The following is a 19,956-nucleotide window of genomic DNA, read 5'->3' as shown; positions in this document are numbered from 1 at the left end:
TGAATATCCTGGAACAATCCTCACCCCACACTGAGTGCCCATTTGGACAAACACAGTGGAATTATTAAAGTGGCTGTTAAAGGCTCAGACAAGTAGAGCAGGGATGTCGAAAGCATTTTTCACTTATGGGTCCCATTGAGCTTCAGAAGCCACAGTTTAAACCCACAGTTCCAATAATCTTCAGATACCTCTGGCTCCTGATGCTTACCTCAAGTTCTGTTTCAGGGATTATCCAAGGAAACAGCTATAAGCCCATCAAATTCATTCCAGCCAAACAATCATTAATTTTGAAATGCAACTCAGTGGCACAGATTATCATATCTCATCTGTGGGAAAAAGGTTCAAATCCCACTCACACCACTAAGATTAGAGTCAGCTTGTTTCTCTGCTGCCTGAGAGAGACTAGTTTCCCGAGCCCTCCCCAGAACCGGAGTTTCATAAAATTACCTTGGTGAGTTTCTGAATAAATAACTGTATCACAGGATGAAATCTTAGACATTTGTCCATCTACGCTTTCAGAAAGTGTCTCAGAATAGGTTGCTAGTGGTTTCTGTAGGAATTTGATATTCAATTAGGGATAGGCTCCACTGTCATAACCAACAAACTCAAGAGGCGACCCAACAGGTTTTACAATGGATTATTTGCCTCTATAGATCATTAATCCAATTTAACAAAGTGGGAAAGACTAAGGACTGGTTCAAATTGGAGGAACACCTGATTGGGTAACTGCTCTAGCCCACAAGCCTCTGGAATGTTTTATCCAGTGCTGAGTGCATGCCTTCACAAACTCTATTCCACAGTCACAGACTCCCATCCCTCTCCCTGGCCATTGTCTGAGGATGAACCAGCCTTACTCATTCTTTCCATCAGAAAGACCACCTACTCACATCTCTATAATGTTGCAGTCTTTTCATTGCCTCAGTCCAACAGCTGCTGAAAACCTCATCCAAAGCTCTGCTGCCCGTATCCTAGCTAACGCCAAATCCTGTTCACTCATTACCCTAACATAGTGGAGTGGAAAGCATTCTAGTGCAATGAGGCAGAATTGTAAAACAAATTGTTTTATTTACAAAAACAGAGGCAAGAACAGAGTACAGTTTTCACAGCACGTTTGAGTTAATACTGCTACAGTTCCTCTACTTCCCATCCATTTTTTGCCTCCACGCCCAAAGTTCTTTGATGATCTACAAAACAAAAATGCAGTTAATACCTGGCAGAAAATTTTACATCACAGAAACAAGCCATGCAACCTAACATTACTATGCACACCAGCATCCTCCCACCTTACCACATTCCACATCAAATCCTTCTATTCCTTTCTCCCTCACCAACCGTCCCCTTAAATACATGTGTTATTCAATGCAGCCACCCTACGTGGCAGAATCTGCCCTATTGAACATTAATGTCAAAAACTTTTATCAGATCACCCACGATCTTGTCTTTTGTAAGCAAGATACCTCAGTCTGATAGATCTTTTAGATCAGTATCATCCATGTAAATATATTTTGCAACTTCTCCAGGGCTCCATCATTTTATAATATAGAAACCAGAAGTGTGCACAATACTCTAATCAAATCAAGGTTTTATACAAATTTAATATAACTTCACATTTTGAACTTGACTCCTCTATAAATGTCTCTCTATTTCTCTGGGCTTATTAACCCTCATTGCTACCTCTGTGAACACGAGCGTGCAAATCCTTTCAAATCACTTCTCCATTTACTCATTTTCAATTTACACACCCATTCTGCAAACATGTTAATTTGATTAGAAAGCATTGAAGCTCCATCCAGCAGCCACTAACAATACTGGACAATACTCAGACTCTACCCAATCTTGGCCACTTGGTAACTCATGCTCAGAACCCATTTTTCTAACTTTCCTCAGTGCCGATGTAAAGTCACAGGCCTGAAACATTAACTGGTTTTCCTTCCCACAGATGCTGTTGAGCAGCTATTTCCAGCATTTTGTGTTTTTAGATTGCCAGCATCCGCACTATTTTACTTTTGCGTTGCTCTGCCCGATCTTGTTGGGTTAGGGTTCTAGGGGGATGAGCAATGCTCCTGCCAGACTTCACACATTTACCCCAACAACAGGCAATTCCAGTGGACTGCGATAAGAGCTACATCTATCTGCATTCACCATCAGAACAGTCATATCCACATCAACACAATAGCTGAGAAACAAGTAATAAACAGTAATAAGAAGCTGCTACAAGATTAACATGTCAGCATGGACTGAAAAATTAATGAACAAGCTTGAAGTCAAAACACTCACCTTGGGGTCCTCTATCCTGAAGCCATGTTTAAGGTAGTTTATAAACTTAGGCTCCAGCTTGGGCAGACCAACACCCTGTGGGGAAAAAAAGAGATGCAGAGTCACTTTCAGCACACACACACACATCAGTGAATCTGAACTTCTGTATAAACGCAACTACACGCCACCCTTACATTTAATGACTGATGTGATGAAACAGGACAGAAATTAAAAACATTACATCTCAGGACCTGAATCGTACAGAACACAATTCAGTCCATTGTGTTTGCTGAAAGAGCTATTAACAGTGCACTTTCCCTATAGCTCTGCAAATGCCCTGTGGTTGAGGCAGTGTACTCCAGATCATAATTCACTGCATTAAAAATTCTACTCTCCCTGCTGATTATATTGCCCTTCATCTTAAGAATCCTTTAGTTATTGAATCTATCAATAAAACCTTTCCACTTGTATCAAAACCCCCTAATTTTGAACACTGGATTCAAAAGCTGATCCCAGGCAGTAGTAATGGAACTGATAACTTCAGTACCAAAACCTTTCACCACAGGACAAGAGAATGAGCAAATTTCTAATCCCCGCTGATTGAGAGTACATGCAGGGATAAAAGGATAGGATCAGGCTGCAATGCTATGTTACCCCGCTGCTTATCAGCCAGTCTCTAGCTTCATGAGGAATGGTCATTTTGCTGGATGTTAATGTCAAACCAAATCTTAAAACAGCCCCTTATCCTGGAAAACAGTGTAGAACACAGAAGTAGATCATGCTCATGTCTTCTGTATTGATTAGTAAGGGGCACATGAAAAGACAGGCAACCAGGCCAGAGTGAGAGGGAGATAGAGTGAGTAGCAAATTAGGTTCATGTCATTAAGCTCTGGTAAGAATTTTCAGCTTCAACGATAGGTTAAGAATCAAGATCTGACATTGTATTAACCTTCAAGTAAATTAGGCTAGCTTGTTAAATAGAGAACTGCCTGGAGTAGCAGTTATCTGTCAATCACCTGAAAGCAGTGAGTTCAAGTGGTGTTAATTACTGTAGCAGAAAGCTAAACTAGCTAGTGACTCATCAGAGGGTCTATAAAAGAGACAGACTTTTCAAACCACATCAGTGAGGGGTGCATAAGGAGACAGGTGACTACACTGGAGTGAGATGGGGACTCAGTAAGTAAAGAATGAGGTTCATGTAGGAATTAAGGGGTTGATTAAGAAAGTAATTAGATTAACTATATAACAATGGCAGGATGTATGTTATATTGCAGTTTATGTCAAGGATTTAGATGAGGGGAGTGAAGGCATGGTAGCTAAATTTACAAATGACCCAAAGTAGAAAAGTATGAAGAGGGTATAAAGAGGTAACAGATGGATATGGATAGGTTGAGTGAGTGAGTGGGTAGAAGTCTAGCAGATGGAGTATAATGTGGAAGTTACTACTATAAAGAAAAATCCTAAAGGAAGGACCCACCATCTATGGTTAACTGAAGTTAGGAAAAGTGTTAAATTTAAAGAAAAAGCATATAACTGTGCAAAGATAAGTAGCACATCAGATGAATGGTCAGAATATAAAGAACAGCAGAGAATGACTAAAAGATTAATTAAGACAAAGAAACATGGATTGCTTCATCCTCCGCCTTAGAAGGTGGCTAATGAGGTAGATGTGGTGGTGTATTAATTTTCCAAAATTTCCCAGATTCTGGAATGGTTCTGTCAGATTCCCCCTCTATTTCAACAGGGAGGCAGGAAACTATAGGCTAGTTATCTTGACATCTGTTGTGGGGAAGGTGTTAGGGTTGATCATTAAAGAGGTTTTAACTAGGTACTTAAAGCTCAAATTAATTGGGAAGAGTCAGCATAGTTTTGAGAGAAATCCTGTTTAATTTTATTAGAGTTCTTTGAAGGAGTAACATGTGCTGTGGTTGAAAGGGAGCCTGTAGATGTACTGTACTTGGATTTCCAGAAAATAAAGTGCTGTATCAGAAGTTATTGTGGAAAATAAAAGCTCACGGTGTAGGGGGTAACATTAGCCTGGACAGAAGGTTGGCAGGAGATGGAGATTATGCATAAATGGGTCCTTGTCTGATTGGTAGGATGTGACTAGGAGTCCTACAGGGGTTTGTGGAGCCTCAACTTTTTACAATTTATGTCAATGACTTAGGTGAGGGGAGCAAAGGTGTGGTAGCTAAATTTGCAGATGAGACAAAGATGGGTAGGAAGGTATGTTGTGAAGAAGACATAAGGTGTTTGCAGATGGATATAGATTAAGTTGAGTGAGTGGGCAAAAATCACTTTTTCCACTGAAGTCTTCAACTTGGCCTTGATTTCTTCAACAGTCAATGGTGACTTAGGGGTCTTGGGTGTCTTGGGTTTACTGCTGGATTCTGGTGTCTGAAGGGAAGAAAAAAAACAATGAGCATATCCACTGTCCCAAGAAAAATAAAACACACACTGCCCCCCTCCAAACACAAGTACACTCTGAACATTGAAGAGCAAGTAGATTGCAGCAGTTGGTCTAAATGCCTGAATACACTGTAGCTACCTGCACTCTACCTTCTTGTGTAACCCAAATGAAGTCTCTCAGCCACAGGGCAACACAAGTAACAGCCTCACCATTACGTTACTTTTGACACCTTGATGGTAAAAGACTACACAGCAGTAATCTTTGGATACAGGACACAAACACTTAATTTAATATGAACATTTCCTACTGTAGCTTTTTAAACTCATTTGGTGTCAGACAAGGCCAGCAATAATTAGCAATGCCTAACTACCTTGGAGAAGTTGGCAAACTGCCTCCTTGATGGTGCTTAGGTAAGCAGTTCCAATTGTTTGTCTTAACTATAAGGAAGGTGCAGCAATATATTTCCAAGTCAAGATAGTGTGTAACATGGAGGGGGAATTTGTACAGGCAATTGTCGCATGCTGTACTTATGTTTGGGAGGTTATGTTGCAGCAACCTCAAGTTGCTGCATTGTATCTCACTGATACCACTGCAGCCAGTGTTGGAAGGAGTCAATAATGTGAAGGATAAGGTACCAATCAGGCTTTGTTCTGGATGGTGACCAGCTTTTGTGTTGAGTGATGCATTTATCCAGGCCAAGTGAAGAGTGTTCCATCACTCTCCTGGCTTGTGCCTTGTAGCTGTTACATTTCATCTCAAATCAGACAAGATCTCTGTTTGACAAGTTGTATGGAAGAAGCATTACACCAAACTATGGGTAAAGGTCACTAACCTTTGACTGCTTGTTAGCTGGTGTGGATTTGGTGGGTGTTTTGCCGTTCTGGTTGGGAGTTCCCTTTGATTCAGGGGTAGCCTTGAGTGGAGTTTTCTGAAGAGGCTGCAAGTACAATTAAAAATAATTGGAAAATATAGTAATTGTGGTGGCTTGAGGTGGAATTATAGAATTCTAATCCCCATGTGTTCAAATTCTGACATGCCTACACCAACCCTCCGACTACTACTGCTGTTCAGGCCACATGATCTAGAATTCACTCCATAAGCCTATTCAGCATTTCTCCCTTGCAAACCATTAACTATCCCTCCTAATAGCTCAGTTCGTGGATCAATGTCAGATGAATGTTGACTGGACCCTGTGAAGTGCTTTGAAATTTTCATGTCAAGGTGCTACATGAATGCAGGCTGTCATAGTACACAATGTGGCACCAAGCAGTAGTTACAAGATCCTAGCCACATGACAAGCTCAATTCCACATTATCTTTGTTGTTTCCCAACTGGATCCTGACTTAATAGGAGTGGGCCATAATTCAGCACCTTGGGCCTTTTCTACTATTCAATGTGCTCATGGCTGAACTACACCTTAACTCCAGCCATCTACCTTGGCCCTCAGTGCCCTTAAGTAAATATCAATCTTGATTTAAAATTGAGCTAGCATCAACTGCTTTTTCTGTGGTAGTTTTATCAGTGTGGGTGGCGACTCCTCCATAAAATATAGACTTTGACAGTCACTATGGCCTGCCAGAGCAGTCTCCACAGGTCCCAGTTTTTAGCCTCAATGTTTTTTTTACCAGGTTTACCTTTTTTGCTGGGGTCATATCCTCATCTTCATCCTCCTCCTCCTCATCATCATCCTCCTCCTCATCATCCCTAAAACAAAGAAACCTCCTTTAGAGAGACAGTCAACTCCCTGATAACATTCATATGTTATACTGGAAGGATACATTCCCATGTCTTAACATTGCTGTCAGACAAATCTGTTGCAAACCTTTGCCTATGAGTATCTGCATCATTGATATTAGGCTAAGCTTTCAATGTCAACATCTTCATCTATGTTCTATAAGAAGCAAATATAACTAAACAAAAGACTGCTTAAAAATACTGCAGCAGATAAGCTTCACGATTCATAAAGAATTGAACTCTGGGCTATAAATTCCTTATTAAAGTCATCTGCTTAATTTTTGCAACTCAGTTCTAATTTCAGCCTCCCCCAGTGCTGCTGTCATTCCACATCAGGAACAGGACAGGTCAACTTTCCCACACAGGGACTCCAATGCTTCCCACTAAAACTTCAGTGAAAATCATAACACTCACTCGTCATCTTCATCAGAGTCTTCCACTTTCATTTTTTTCTGCTGAACAAAGAGAAGTTTTAGCTTGGTATCACAGTTGTATTTACTGATGCAACTGCAATGCATGAGGGGAAGGAGCAGGTGGGGGCAGAAATAAACTGGCAAGGAAGGAAAATGCTCCTTTGGAAATATTTCAATCTGAGCAGGTAACACTTCTGTACAAATCTTCAGTGCTCATGAACAACCTAGCAACCAACTTGCAAATATACAATTTGGTGATGTGTGGCAGATACCAGTGCTTATTAAGGTTTCCAGACACCTGTATGAGAGTTAATGGCACTTTAAAGGTTGTTGAATTTTTGAAAATCAGCACTCAGCTGAGTAATGCCAAGAAAGATACTGAGATATGGTTTAGTAATCTCAGTGAGTGGATCAGTGAATACAGCTTTTGAGTAGTTCTGGGTACATACCTGCATTATTTTGGATGCGCCAGTAGCTGGTCGCTTTATAGCTTGTTTCGATGTGGTGTCCTCCAGCATGCTGTCATCCTCATCAGATTCCAAATCATCATCATCCAATGCTTAAAACACAAGATGAAAGGAATTGAAGTCGCCCTGATCTTCATCTCAAAGTCTCCTGACTAACTCAGAGCTGCACGTACAGAAGACACAACACAAACCCCAAAAGCTTTCTACAATAACGGCAGAGATGGGACATCCTGTATGGAACCATGTCTGCTTATCAATTGCCTTTAGAAAACCTGTTCAATATAGGTAGGAGACAACCTTTCTTCATACAGACATGCACTAGAAACTTAGCTATTAGTCATACAGCACAGCAACAGACCCTTCAGCCCGTGTTTCTGCCAGCCATGAAACATCTATCTATTCTAATCCCATTTTCCAGCTTTTGGCCTGCAGCCCTGCATGCTATGGCATTTCTAGTGTTCATTTAAATACTAACATGTCAAGGGTTGCTGCCTCTACCACCCCCTCAGGCAATTTGTTTCAGATTCCAATCACCTTTGAAAGAAATTATTTTTCCTCAAATCCCCTCAACCTCCTGCCCCTTACCTTGAATCTATGCCCCCTGGTTATTGAATCCTCCACTAGAGGAAAAGTTCCTTCCTATTTATGCCCCTCTATAGGGTCCCCCCTCAGCCTTCTCTAAGGAAAACAACCCTATCCTATGCAGTCTCTCTTCATAGCTGAAACCCTCTAGCCCAGGCAACATCCTGATGAATCCCCTCTGCACCCTCTCCAGTGCAGTCACATTCCTGCTAAAGTCTGGCAGCCGGAACTGTGCACACTACTCCAGCTGTAGCCTAACGAGTGCTTTATACAGCTCCAACATAACCTCCCTGCTCTTATATTCTATGCTTCAGCTAATAAAGGCATGTATTTCATTTCGTCTTAACCGCCTTATATACCTGTGCTGCTGCTTTCAGGACATGTCCACCAAGGTCCCCCTGATCCTGTGTACTTCCTAGGGTCCTACCATTCACTGTGTATTCCCTTGCTACGTTAGTCCTCCCAAAATGCATCACCTCACACTTCTCAGGATTAAATCCCATTTGCCACTGCTCTGCCCATCTTTATCACCTTGTAATCTAAGGCTTCCTCCTCACTATTTACAACACCACCAATATTAGTGTTTTAATGTTTTTAAAAAGGATCACTCTTTAGTTCATAAAAATACCAGCCTGGAAATCATTGTCATCCTGTGCTTGTGTAAATATTCAGCACACTGCCTTCAATCAGCACGAACCAACATGGGGGAGGGGGAGCAGCTGCTATAGACCCAGAAGGCCATTAGGCTGCTCTCTTATTGGAAAGACGACTGGCAGTGACTTTAACCTGAGGGTCATCACACCTCAGCCGTTATGGAAATTAAACCCACACAATTGGCTTCACTCCACATCACAAACCAGTCATCCAGCCAACTGAGCTATATGACAATGCTGCTGCTGACAAACTGAGTCCTAGAACAGAAACATCAACCCTATCTTTCTCTCCAGATATTTCCCAAGTGTTTCCAGCATCGTTCCCAACCCTTTCAAGATGATGGGCCAGTCTTGAATTATCTCACTCCCTGTCCCCTCAAACTTCCTAGTGTGATATCAATTATTTGGCTGCACTCCCTTGTTCAACAGATATTGCCTAGTGCCCACTTACCAATCAAGTGTTGGCCACTGATGTACACAGGACCTGCTCCAGATTTGAGTCTGAATATCACAGGTGGTGCCATTTCAAATCCTCCTAAACTAACCTGTGTCAAATGGAAAAGTAAAAAATAGTCATGAAATAAATCGCTTCTGTTAAAACTCAGCAATACTCAATCCATGTAAAATGTTTCAAGCAGCTTGGAGCACTTGACCTATCAGTAACTTTTTGTCATCTACATGATGGTCTACAGGCTATTTCTGGCCAATAAGCTGACAATGAGTCAATTCAGACAATGTCTTTTTGAGTTGCCCTTTGACTTGTTGGTTAGATGTGTGAATCTTTATTCAGCTTCCAGCTAAACATCAAGGGTTTGAAAGGGCAGCCTTGCTCAGCCATTTCAGAGCAGTTAACCACATTGCTGTGGGTCTGGAGTCATTTGTTGGCCAGACGGGGAAAGGACTGCAGATTTTCCTCCCAAAAGGATTCAGATGAAATTTTATGACAATCGATGCTAGTTTCATGGTCACCATTACTGAGACCAGCTTTATATTCCAAATGTTTTATTAATTGAATTTGAACTTCACCAGCTAGCATCTCCCCATGAGGATAAATAACAAATCTCAGTGCATATTAATGGGAAGCAAAAATGAAATATTTCTTCTGGAAATTTAAAATGAAAACAAAATGCTGCAAATATTCAGCAGTTCTGGCAGCATATGTGCAGAACAGGGAACAACTGTTACCATGGGTGTAGAAAGGAATGTAGAAATGAACTGGGACCTCAAAGTGGAAGGTGCTATCAAAGGAGCCTTGAGTTGCTTTAGAAGGCAACCATGCATTGGTGGTGGAGGGAGTGAACATTTAAAGTGGTGGATGGGGTGCCAATCAAGCAGCTGCTTCGTCCTGAATGGTGTCAAGTTTCTTATGGTGTTGGAGCTGCACTCATCCAGGCAAGTGGAGAGTATTCCATCACACTCCTGACTTGTAGATGGTGGACAGGCTTTGGGGAGTCAGGAGGTAAATTACTCTGCAGAATTCACAGGTTCTGACCTCTTGTAGCCACAGTATTTATATGGCTAGTCCAGTTCAGTTTCTAGTCAATGGTAACCACCCCCCCCACCCCCCAGGCAGGATGTTGCTTGTGGGGGATTCAGCGTAATAACATTGAATGCCAAGGAACAATAGTTAGATTCCCTCTTGGAAGGAATGGTCATTGCCTGGCACTTGTGTAGTGTGAATGTTACTTGCCACTTATCAGCCCAAGGCTCAATGTTGTCCAGGTCTTGTTCCATATGGACACAGACTGCTTCAGTAGGAATTTCAGATTGAAATTCAAGACCCACAGAATGAGCATGCTTGCATCAGCCAATTAGTGAACATCTAAAGAATTTAAATACAGAATATCAATTCTGTTACATAGTCAGATATCTCATTCCAGTTTGAGAGATCTGGCCATGCACAGATTGGCTGCTGTATTTACTACATTACAACAGTGACTTTGTTCCAAAATACCCATTTGTCTGTAATAAGATTTGGGACATCCCAATGTTCTGAAAGGCGAGATATAAAGTACAAGTTTTCTCTCTCTCTTAGGACGGACAGACAAGTTGATGTTGCAGGTTTATTCTAATGGTCTGATATAAAATATATTGCACTGCCCCAAACTGTAACCATCACATATCTCTCCCAGAGTTCCCCAGTCTAAATTTGATCCATTAGTCCGCTTACTATAAACTGGATACTCACCGTCGGCTGTACTGACAACTTCAGAGCTGCCAAAGTGATCTTCATGTTTTTGCCTTCAGAATTTAAACCTTCTGCTTCGACCAGATGTAAGTCATCACTTGCACCAGCACCAAGGCAAACCTGGAAAAATCCAATCAGACGCAGCCCAATGAATATAGAGTTTAAGAAACTGTCACAATAGAAATTACAATATGCAATCATTATTAATATAAAACTGTACTCTGGTTTAACCTACAGATCAAAACCTAAACGGATATTTCACCTCAGTGCCCTTTGGGATAAATGGTTAAAAAACTCCAATAAGGACAAGTGTTGGCCAACAATCCAGAATTCACTGGTTCTTCAAAAATGTTAATGAACACATATATCATGCACAATAATAAAAATATCCAAAAATGAGGGATATATGCTCAAAATATTAAATTGTCTCATTACACTCACTAAGTGACCACCTGTACAGTTCCAGTATTCGCTGCTTTGTAACCTCCACACCCCCATCTTCAACATCCAGGTCTGTAGCCAGTGCAGGAAAGTTGGGACAAATCTGCCCACCAAGCGTGTTAAACCCTCCGCTCTGAACTAAAATCCTGCTGTGGTGTTAGGAGGGGCTGCTGGGTTCAGGGCAGTGTTTATTTGGTACATTTTCTACAGATGGCCAGTAATGTGAAAGAGGCAACAAACACACTCACCGTTCTCAAAGAAAGCTGATGCTCAGATTCATCGTCGTCCACCTCCATCTTGTATTCCTTCTCACCTGCCTTGAGCTCACATCCTGAAGTGAGAGAAAAATATGTCAGTGAACAAATTCAAGATATAAACATGTATAAATGTAGTAAACCCCATCATAAGGAGGAAAGGTGACTCTAAACATCATCCTGATATTGGGTTGTTACTGAAGCTTCGCCAGGTCCCCAATCCTTTCAAACATCGAAGCTCACAGGTTATTAGGGTTTGTGTCCCGGGTCCAGGGCAGATTCCCCAGTTACATTCCAGGATCCATGCTCTGAGATTATACAGGTACCAGGTACAACTCCCCCACCCGGGCCCACTCTCCGCGTGTTCCCCACTCCTCCCCGCCGCTGCCTAAAGCCGGGGATCCGAGGCCGCTTCACCAACACGTGGATCCATCTCCACATGGCGCCGGCAGCCCCCATACCAAGAGCCGGGGACTGACCCTGCGGGGGGATCCGGCTCCCGATCATCATGAACCCCTTCCTCCCTCCCCCGGGGCCTAGTGCGGGCTCGGGCTTGGTTCTTACCGAATAAGAAGCTCTGCGGCCTCAGGGGCGCGGCGCTCTCTAACTCACAATCCGCCATCTTGGTGCTTTCTCTGGCGCTGCGAAACCACCCCCCCTTCCCCTTGCCGGTTTTATATACCCGGGAAACATGGCTGGACACGCCCCCTCCCACATACTATCGCGAGACTCCAGCACCATTCGCGGGAAACACGTGATCCATATGGGGGCGTGGCCACGACCGTCAATCAGCTGGAAACACGTGATCTGCTTTACTATTCTGCCCACCAAAGTGGACAAACTCATAACATTTACTCCATCTATAGATTGGTTACATCACAGAGAAAGGCCATTCAGTCTGTCTTGTCTATGTTGGCTCTCTGAAAGAACAACTCACCTCACACCGCTCCCTTGCCTTTTCACTCTAGCCCTTCAACTTTTTCTTTTTCAGATAATAATCCTTTTGTAAGCCTCGATCGAACCTGCATCCACCACACTCTCAGGCAGGGCATTCCAGATCCACGCCATTCGCTCTGTCAAAACATTTCTCCTCATGTCTTCATTGCTTCTTTTGCCAATTAACTTAAATCTGTAACAAAAACAGAAGTACCTGGAAAAACTCAGCAGGTCTGGCAGCATCGACGGAGAAGAAAAGAGTTGACGTTTCGAGTCCTCATGACCCTTCAACAGAACTTGAGTTCGAGTCCAAGAAAGAGTTGAAATATAAGCTGGTTTAACGTGTGTGTGTGGGGGGGGCGGCGAGATAGAGAGAGAGAGGTGGGGGGGCGTTGTGGTTGTAGGGACAAACAAGCAGTGATAGAAGCAGATCATCAAAAGATGTCAACGACAATAGTACAATAGAACACATAGGTGTTAAATTTAAAGTTGGTGATATTATCTAAACGAATGTGCTAATTAAGAATGGATGGTAGGGCACTCAAGGTATAGCTCTAGTAGGGTTTTTTTTTATATAATGGAAATAGGTGGGAAAAGGAAAATCTTTATAATTTATTGCAAAATTGAAAATTGCTTATCAGCCGTCTGAATTTCTCTGCTCCCCTCACTCACTCTAACGTATCTCCCCTGAACTTGCTGCACACCGTTCTATCAGATGTAACCCCAAAATTGTTATCAAATAGGGGAGGCGGTGACATAGCGGTAATGTCACCAGACTAATAATCCAGGGGCCCAGGCTGATGCTTTGGGGACATGAGTTGAAATCTCACCATAACAGCTGATAGAATTTAAATTCAATTATTAAATCTGGAATTAAAAAGCTAGTCTTGGTAATAGTGACCATGAAGCCATTGTCGTCAAAACCCATCTGTTCACTAATGCCCTTTAGGGAAGGAAATCTGCCATCCTTATCTGGTCCAGCCTACATGTGACTCCACAGCAATGTGGTTGACTCTGAAATGGCCTAGCAAGCCACTCAGTTGTAGCAAACCACTGTAAACCATTCAATAAGGAATGAATTCAGACGGCCAACCCAGGAAATGACAACAGCAAACCCAGCTCTATCAAGCTTGCAAAGTCTTCCTTATTAACATCTTGTGAGACAATTGGGAGAATTGTCCCTCAGACAAGTCAAGCAACAGCCTGCCATAGTCATTGTCACGGAATCATACATTACAGATAATGTCCCAGACCCTACCATCACAGGACATAGGGTACTGACCCACTGGCAGGACAGACCCAGCAGAGGTGGCAGCACAGTGGTATACAATCAGGAAGGAGTTGCTCTGGGAGTCTTAACATCGACTCCAGACCCCATGAAGTCTCATGGCATCAGGTAAACATGGGCAAGGAAACCTCCTGATTACCATGGAGCGCCCTCCCTCAGCTGCTGAATCAGTGCTTCTCCATGTTGAACACCACTTGGAGGAAGCACTGAGGGTGGCAAGGGCACAGTATGTCCTTTGGTTTGGGGGCTTCAATGCCATCACCAAGATTGGCTCAGTGGCATCACTACAGACCGACTGGCTGAGTCCGAAAGTATATAGCTGCTAGACTGGGTCTGCGGCAGGTGGTGGGGGAAACAACAGGAGGGAAATGCCAACTCAGCCTCGTCCTTGCCAATCTGCCTGCCGCAGATGCATCTGTCCATGACAGCATCAGTAGGAGTGATCACTTACAATCGTTTTAGAGACAAAGTCCTTTCTTCACGTTGAGGATACTCTCCATCGTTTTGTGTGGCACTACCACTGTGCTAAATGGGATAGATTTCAAACAGATCTACCAACTCAAGACTGGATATTGATGTGGCGCTGTGGGCATCAGCAGCAACAGAATTGTAATCAACCACAATCTGTAGCCGTATAGCCCGGCATATCCCCCACTCTACCATTTCCACCAAGCCAGGGGATCAACCCTGGCTCAATGAAGACTGCAGGAGGGCATGATAGGAGCAGCACCAGGCATACCTAAAAGTGAGGTGACAACCTGGTGAAGATACAACACAGGACTACTTGCATGCCAAACTGAGAAAGCAGCATGCAATAGACAGAGTTAAGCGATCCCACAACCAATGGATCAGATTCAAGGTCTGCAATCTTCCACATCCAGTGTAGTGTTTCCATCCCTCCCTCCTCCTCAAACCTAAATAAAAAAGGAAGAGGCACCATTCCTGTGAGGGACACTCTTCTGAAAATGGATTTTAAAGAAAAAGCAGCTGATTGGTGAGTAAATCCTGGGAGCAGACTCAGAGGGAGGAGCACCGGAGCGGTGAGTATAAATCTAGCTTACCTCGGGGATTCGCGGCCTTGTCTCCAGGGAGCAGACTCGGAGGGAGGAACACCAGAGTGGTGACCTCGGGGCACAGAGTAACTGAAGCCAAAACTGAAAAAGTGACATCACAGGAAAGCTGTGACCTGATTGGTGGGTAGGAAATCTGCACCAAATTTGAAACAAAAACACTGCAAAGCTAATTACTGAATTAATTATCTAAGTTGAGATGGCTGGGCAGGTGATGTGCTGTAGCTGTATGATGTGGGAGCTGGCAGATCCCATTGTGAGCCGCAGTTACCACATCTGCAGCAAGTGTTGGTCACTGGAGGAACTCCAGCTCAGAATTGATGAGCTGGAGTCCGAGCTCCGGACGCTGCGGCACATCCAGGAGGGGAGAGTTACCTGGACGCTCTGTTTCAGGAGGCGGTCACACCTGGTAGATTAAGTACCTCAACTTCGGTCAGTGGTCAGGGTCAGCAGGGTGTGACTGCAAGTGAGGCAGATAGCGGGATCCTGTGTTCAGGAACAGAGGAGCCTCAGCTCTTGACCTTGTCCAACAGGTACAAGGTACTTGCTCCCTGTGTGGATGAGGAACAGGGCTGTAGGAAGGATGAGCCAGCTGACCACGGCACCGTGGCACAGGAGGCCATTCAAGAGGGGGGAGCAAAAAGACAAGTGGTAGTTGTAGGGGATCCTATAATTAGGGGAATTGATAGCATCCTTTGTAAGCAGGATCGAGAATTGAGCATGGTATGTTGCCTGCCCGGTGCCAGGGTGAGGGACATCTCTGACCGGCTTGAAAGGATATTGGAGAGGGAGGGGGAGGATCTAGTTGTTGTGGTCCATGTCAGGACAAATAACATAGGTAAGACTAGGAAAGAGGACCTTTTTGGGGATTATCAGGAACTAGGAACTAAAGTAAAGAACAGGTCTTCAAGGGTTATAATCTCTGGATTGTTACCCGAGCCACATGCAAATTGGCATAGGGACATGAGAATAAGGGAAGTAAACATGTGGATAAAGGAGTGAGGGGTTCCATTTCGTGGGGCACTGGCATCAGTATTGGAACAGGAGGGATCTGTACCGTTGGGACAGTCTCCACCTGAACCGATCTGGGACCAAATGTTCTAGTAAAGAGGGTAAATAGCGTGGTCAACAGGACTTTAAACTAGAAAGTGGGGGTGGAGGGAAGGGTAAAACTCCAAGAAGTATGACTAATGGGAAATAAAGCAGCAGGTTAGCATGTATGTGTGGGGGGGGGAGGGGTGGATTCAACTTCATGGAAAATTATGAAAAAACTGAAAAGGAGAGCCCAGGAGAGGCTATTAAAGTCTCCAGAACACAAAATAGGACACAGTGTTTGGAAAGGGCTAGGAATCTAACTTCAAGCACATCAGATAAAGGGATGACAATGAGAAAGGGGACGGGAAATACAGGACTGAAGGTGTTGTATCTGAATGCACGCAGTATACAAAATAAGGTAAATGAGCTTGTGGCGCAGATTGAAATTGGCAGGTATGATGTGGTGGGCATCACGGAGACAGAGCTGCAAGGGGTTCAGGACTGGGAGCTAAATATCCAAGGATATAAATCCTATCGAAAAGATTGGCAGGTTGGCAGAGGGGGTGGGGTTGCTTTGTTAGTAAGAAATGAAATTAAATCGTTAGCAAGAAACGACGTAGGGTCAGATGATGTAGAATCTGTGTGGGTAGAGTTGAGGAACCCCAAAGGTGAAAAAAACCATATGTACAGGCCTCCGAACAGTAGTCAGGATGTGGGGCACAAGATACACCAGGAGGTAGAAAAGGCGTGTAAGAAAGGCAAAGTTACAGTGATCATGGGGGATTTCAATATGCAGGTAGACTGGGAAAATCAGGTTGGTAGTGGATCCCAAGAAAAGGAATTTGTGGAATGTCTACAAGATGGCTTTTTGGAGTGGCTTGTGGTGGAGCCCACTAGGGAACAGGCAATTCTAGATTTAGTGATGTGTAATGATGCAGATTTGATAAGGGAGCTTAAGGTGAAGGAACCCTTAGGAGAAAGTGACCATAATGTGACAGAATTTACACTGCAATTTGAGAGGAAAAAGCTGGAATCAGATGTAACAGTATTACAGTTGAATAAAGGCAACAACAGAGGCATGAGGGAGGAGCTGGCCAGAATTGACTGGGAGATGAGCTTAGCAGGAAAGACAGTGAAACAGCAATGGCAGAAGTTTCTGGGAGTAATTTGGGAGACACAGCAAAACTTCATCCCTAGGAAGAAGAAGCATACTAAAGGGAGGACGAGGCAACCATGGCTGACAAGGGAAGTCAGGGACAGCATAAAAGCTAAAGAGAAAACTACAATGCGGCGAAGAGCAGTGAGAAACCAGGGGATGGGGAAGCCTACAAAGACCAATAGAGGACAACTAAAAAAGAAATAAGGAGGGAGAAGGTTAAATATGAGGGTAAACTAGCCATTAATATAAAATAAGATTGCAAGAGTTTTTTAGATATGTAAGGGGTAAGAGAGAGGCAAAAGTGGACATTGGGCCGCTAGAAAATGACACTGGAGAAGTAGCAGTGGGGAACAAAGAAATGGCGGAGGAACTGAATAGGTACTTTGTGTCAGTCTTCACAGTGGAAGACATCAGTAACATCCCCAAAGTTCAAAAGAGTCAGGGGGCAGAGGTGAGTATGGTGGCCATTACCAAGGAGAAGGTGCTAGGAAAACTGAAAGGTCTGAAGGTGGATAAATCACCTGGACCAGATGGATTACACCCCAGAGTTCTGAAGGAGATAGCTGAAGAGTTAGTGGAGGCGTTAGCGGTGATCTTTCAGGAATCACTTGAGTCAGGGAGGGTCCCAGAGGACTGGAAAATCGCTAACGTAACCCTCCTGTTTAAGAAGGGAGTGAGACAAAACACTGGAAATTACAAGCCGATTAGCCTGACCTCAGTCGTTGGTAAGATTTTAGAGTCCATTATTAAGGAAGAGATTTCAGAATACTTGGAAGTGCGTGGTAAAATCGGGCAAAGTCAGCATGGTTTCATCAAGGGGAGGTCATGCCTGACAAATCTGTTAGAATTCTTTGAAAAGGTAACGAGAAGGTTAGACAAAGGAGAGCCAATGGATGTTATCTACTTGGACTTCCAGAAGGCTTTTGACAAGGTGCCGCACAGGAGGCTGCTCAGTAAGATAAGAGCCCAAGGTATTATAGGTAAGGTACTTGCATGGATAGAAGATTGGCTGTCTGGCAGGAGGCAGAGAGTGGGGATAAGGGGGTCCTTCTCAGAATGGTGGCTGGTGACTAGTGGAGTTCCACAGGGGTCAGTGTTGGGACCACAACTTTTCACTTTATACATTAATGATCTAGATGAAGGAACTGAGGGCATCCTGGCTAAGTTTGCGGATGATACAAAGATAGGTGGAGGGACAGGTAGTATTGAGGAGGCAGGGAGGCTACAGAAGGATTTGGACAGGTTAGAATGGGCAAAGAAGTGGCAGATGGAATACAACATGGGGAAGTGTGAGATCATGCATTTTGGTAGGAAGAATAGAGGCATAGACTATTTTCTAAATGGAGAGGGAATTCAAAAATCTGGAGTGCAAAGGGACTTGGGAGTCCTAGTCCAGGATTCTCTTAAGGTTAACTTGCAGGTTGAGTCGGTAGTTAGGAAGGCAAATGCAATGTTGGCATTTATTTCGAGAGGACTAGAATATAAAAGCAGGGATGTGCTGCTGAGGCTTTATAAGGCTCTAGTCAGACCACATTTAGAATATTGTGAGCAATTTTGGGCTGTGTATCTCAGGAAGGATGTTCTGGCCCTGGAGAAGGTCCAGAGGAGGTTCACAAGAATGATCCCAGGAATGAAAGATTTAACGTATGAGGAACGTTTGAGGACTCTGGGTCTATACTCGATGGAGTTTAGAAGGATGAGGGGGGATCTGATTGAAACTTACAGAATACTGAAAGGCCTGGATAGAGTGGACGTGGGGAAGATGTTTCCATTAGTGTGAGAGACTAGGACCCGAGGGCACAGCCTCAGAATAAAGGGAAGACCTTTTAGAACAGAGATGAGGAGAAACATTTTTAGCCAGAGAGTGGTGAATCTATGGAATTCATTGCCACAGACAGCCGTGGAGGCCAGATCATTGAGTGTATTTAAGACTGAGATAGATAGGTTCTTGATTGGTAAGGGGATCAAAGGTTACGGGGAGAAGGCAGGAGAATTAGGTTGAGAAACTTATCAGCCATGATTGAATGGCGGATCAGACTCGATGGGCCGAATGGCCTAATTTCTGCTCCTGTGTCTTATGGTCTTATTAACTCAGATTTGAAAATGGTGAGAAGACACTGATTTAAGGGGACAGGTGAAGGAACCAGCAGCGACTTGTGGAAAATCTTTTTAAACCAACAGCAAGTGGTTAGGATCTGGAATGCAATGCATGAAAGGGTGTTAGAGGCAGATTCAATTGTGGCTTTCAAAATAAGCACACGAAGAGAAAAAAACTTTGCAGGGCTATGGGGAAAATGCGGAGCACAGGGACTAACTAAATTGCTCTTACAGGGAGTTGTCAGACAACACAACAGACCAAATGGCTTTCTTCCGTGTTGTAACCATTCTGTAACTGGTGATCCACAGGTATCAGTGAGGGGACTCTGCTGTTCACCACGTACATGCAACTTGCAGAATTGGTGTCTAATCAGCAAATTAACTTGAAGATAGATAAATTTTGCTAGAATACAAGGTAGAATAAGGAGACCAGATACACCTTGGAAAATAAGGTCCTGATCTTGATGGGTGGGTGGAGTGGGGGTAGGGAATTTAGTCCAGTTTCTCCACATCATGTAGGGGTAGGGCTGATGGAGCTTCCAATTGCAATGAAGGTTAAGCTTGGGGGACTAGGAGGATGCATTCCTGCCCTTTCTGGCTCACAAGCAATACTGTACCTTTTCCCTGAAGCTGTCCTCACCTCCCTTCTGTGGTGGGGTTTTCCAACAGCCAGGAAATCCAGTCCAGGTTTAAACTATTGAAAGAAAAACAAAAATAGCTGGAAAGACTCAGCAGGTCTGACAGCATCTGTGGAGAGGAAGACAGAGTTAATGTTTCGAGTCCATATGACTCTTCATCAGAACTAAACTATTGATCTCTGATAAAAGATCATTGTCCTGAAACGTTAACTCTATCTCTCTCTCCACAGGTGCTGCCAGACCTGCTGAGTACTTCCAGCACTTATTTCACATTTCTGACATCCACAGTGTTTTTCAATCCTGTCTGGGACACCTGGGATCTGTTACATTCACCT

The 19,956-nt window shown here is 43.6% G+C and overlaps 1 protein-coding gene across 3 annotated transcripts; it reads right to left on the bottom strand.

Moving 5' to 3' along the window:
- Positions 1-1,045: 1,045 nt before the first annotated feature.
- Positions 1,046-12,487, bottom strand: npm1a (nucleophosmin 1a). 3 transcript variants are annotated; one of them, XM_041194224.1, is made up of 11 exons: positions 12,336-12,487; positions 11,393-11,475; positions 10,704-10,823; positions 8,967-9,060; positions 7,263-7,372; positions 6,815-6,855; positions 6,301-6,370; positions 5,499-5,603; positions 4,555-4,653; positions 2,278-2,352; positions 1,046-1,184 (listed from the first exon to the last, which is right to left on the bottom strand). In XM_041194224.1, the coding sequence occupies exons 2-11, from the start codon at positions 11,438-11,440 to the stop codon at positions 1,137-1,139; spliced, it is 810 nt and encodes a 269-aa protein (XP_041050158.1). In that variant the 5' UTR covers positions 11,441-11,475; positions 12,336-12,487; the 3' UTR covers positions 1,046-1,136. The 3 variants fall into 3 exon arrangements, with proteins under 3 accessions (XP_041050158.1, XP_041050156.1, XP_041050157.1); XM_041194222.1 differs by lacking the exon at positions 12,336-12,487 and adding an exon at positions 11,963-12,090; XM_041194223.1 differs by lacking the exon at positions 12,336-12,487 and adding an exon at positions 11,963-12,090 and having other exon boundaries at positions 6,815-6,852.
- Between the last annotated feature and the right edge of the window lie 7,469 nt (positions 12,488-19,956).

The sequence above is a fragment of the Carcharodon carcharias genome, chromosome 8 (genome assembly GCF_017639515.1).
Source record: "Carcharodon carcharias isolate sCarCar2 chromosome 8, sCarCar2.pri, whole genome shotgun sequence".
In the NCBI taxonomy this organism is placed as follows: Eukaryota; Metazoa; Chordata; class Chondrichthyes; order Lamniformes; family Lamnidae; genus Carcharodon; species Carcharodon carcharias.
This window is presented reverse-complemented; position numbering and strand designations above follow the sequence as displayed.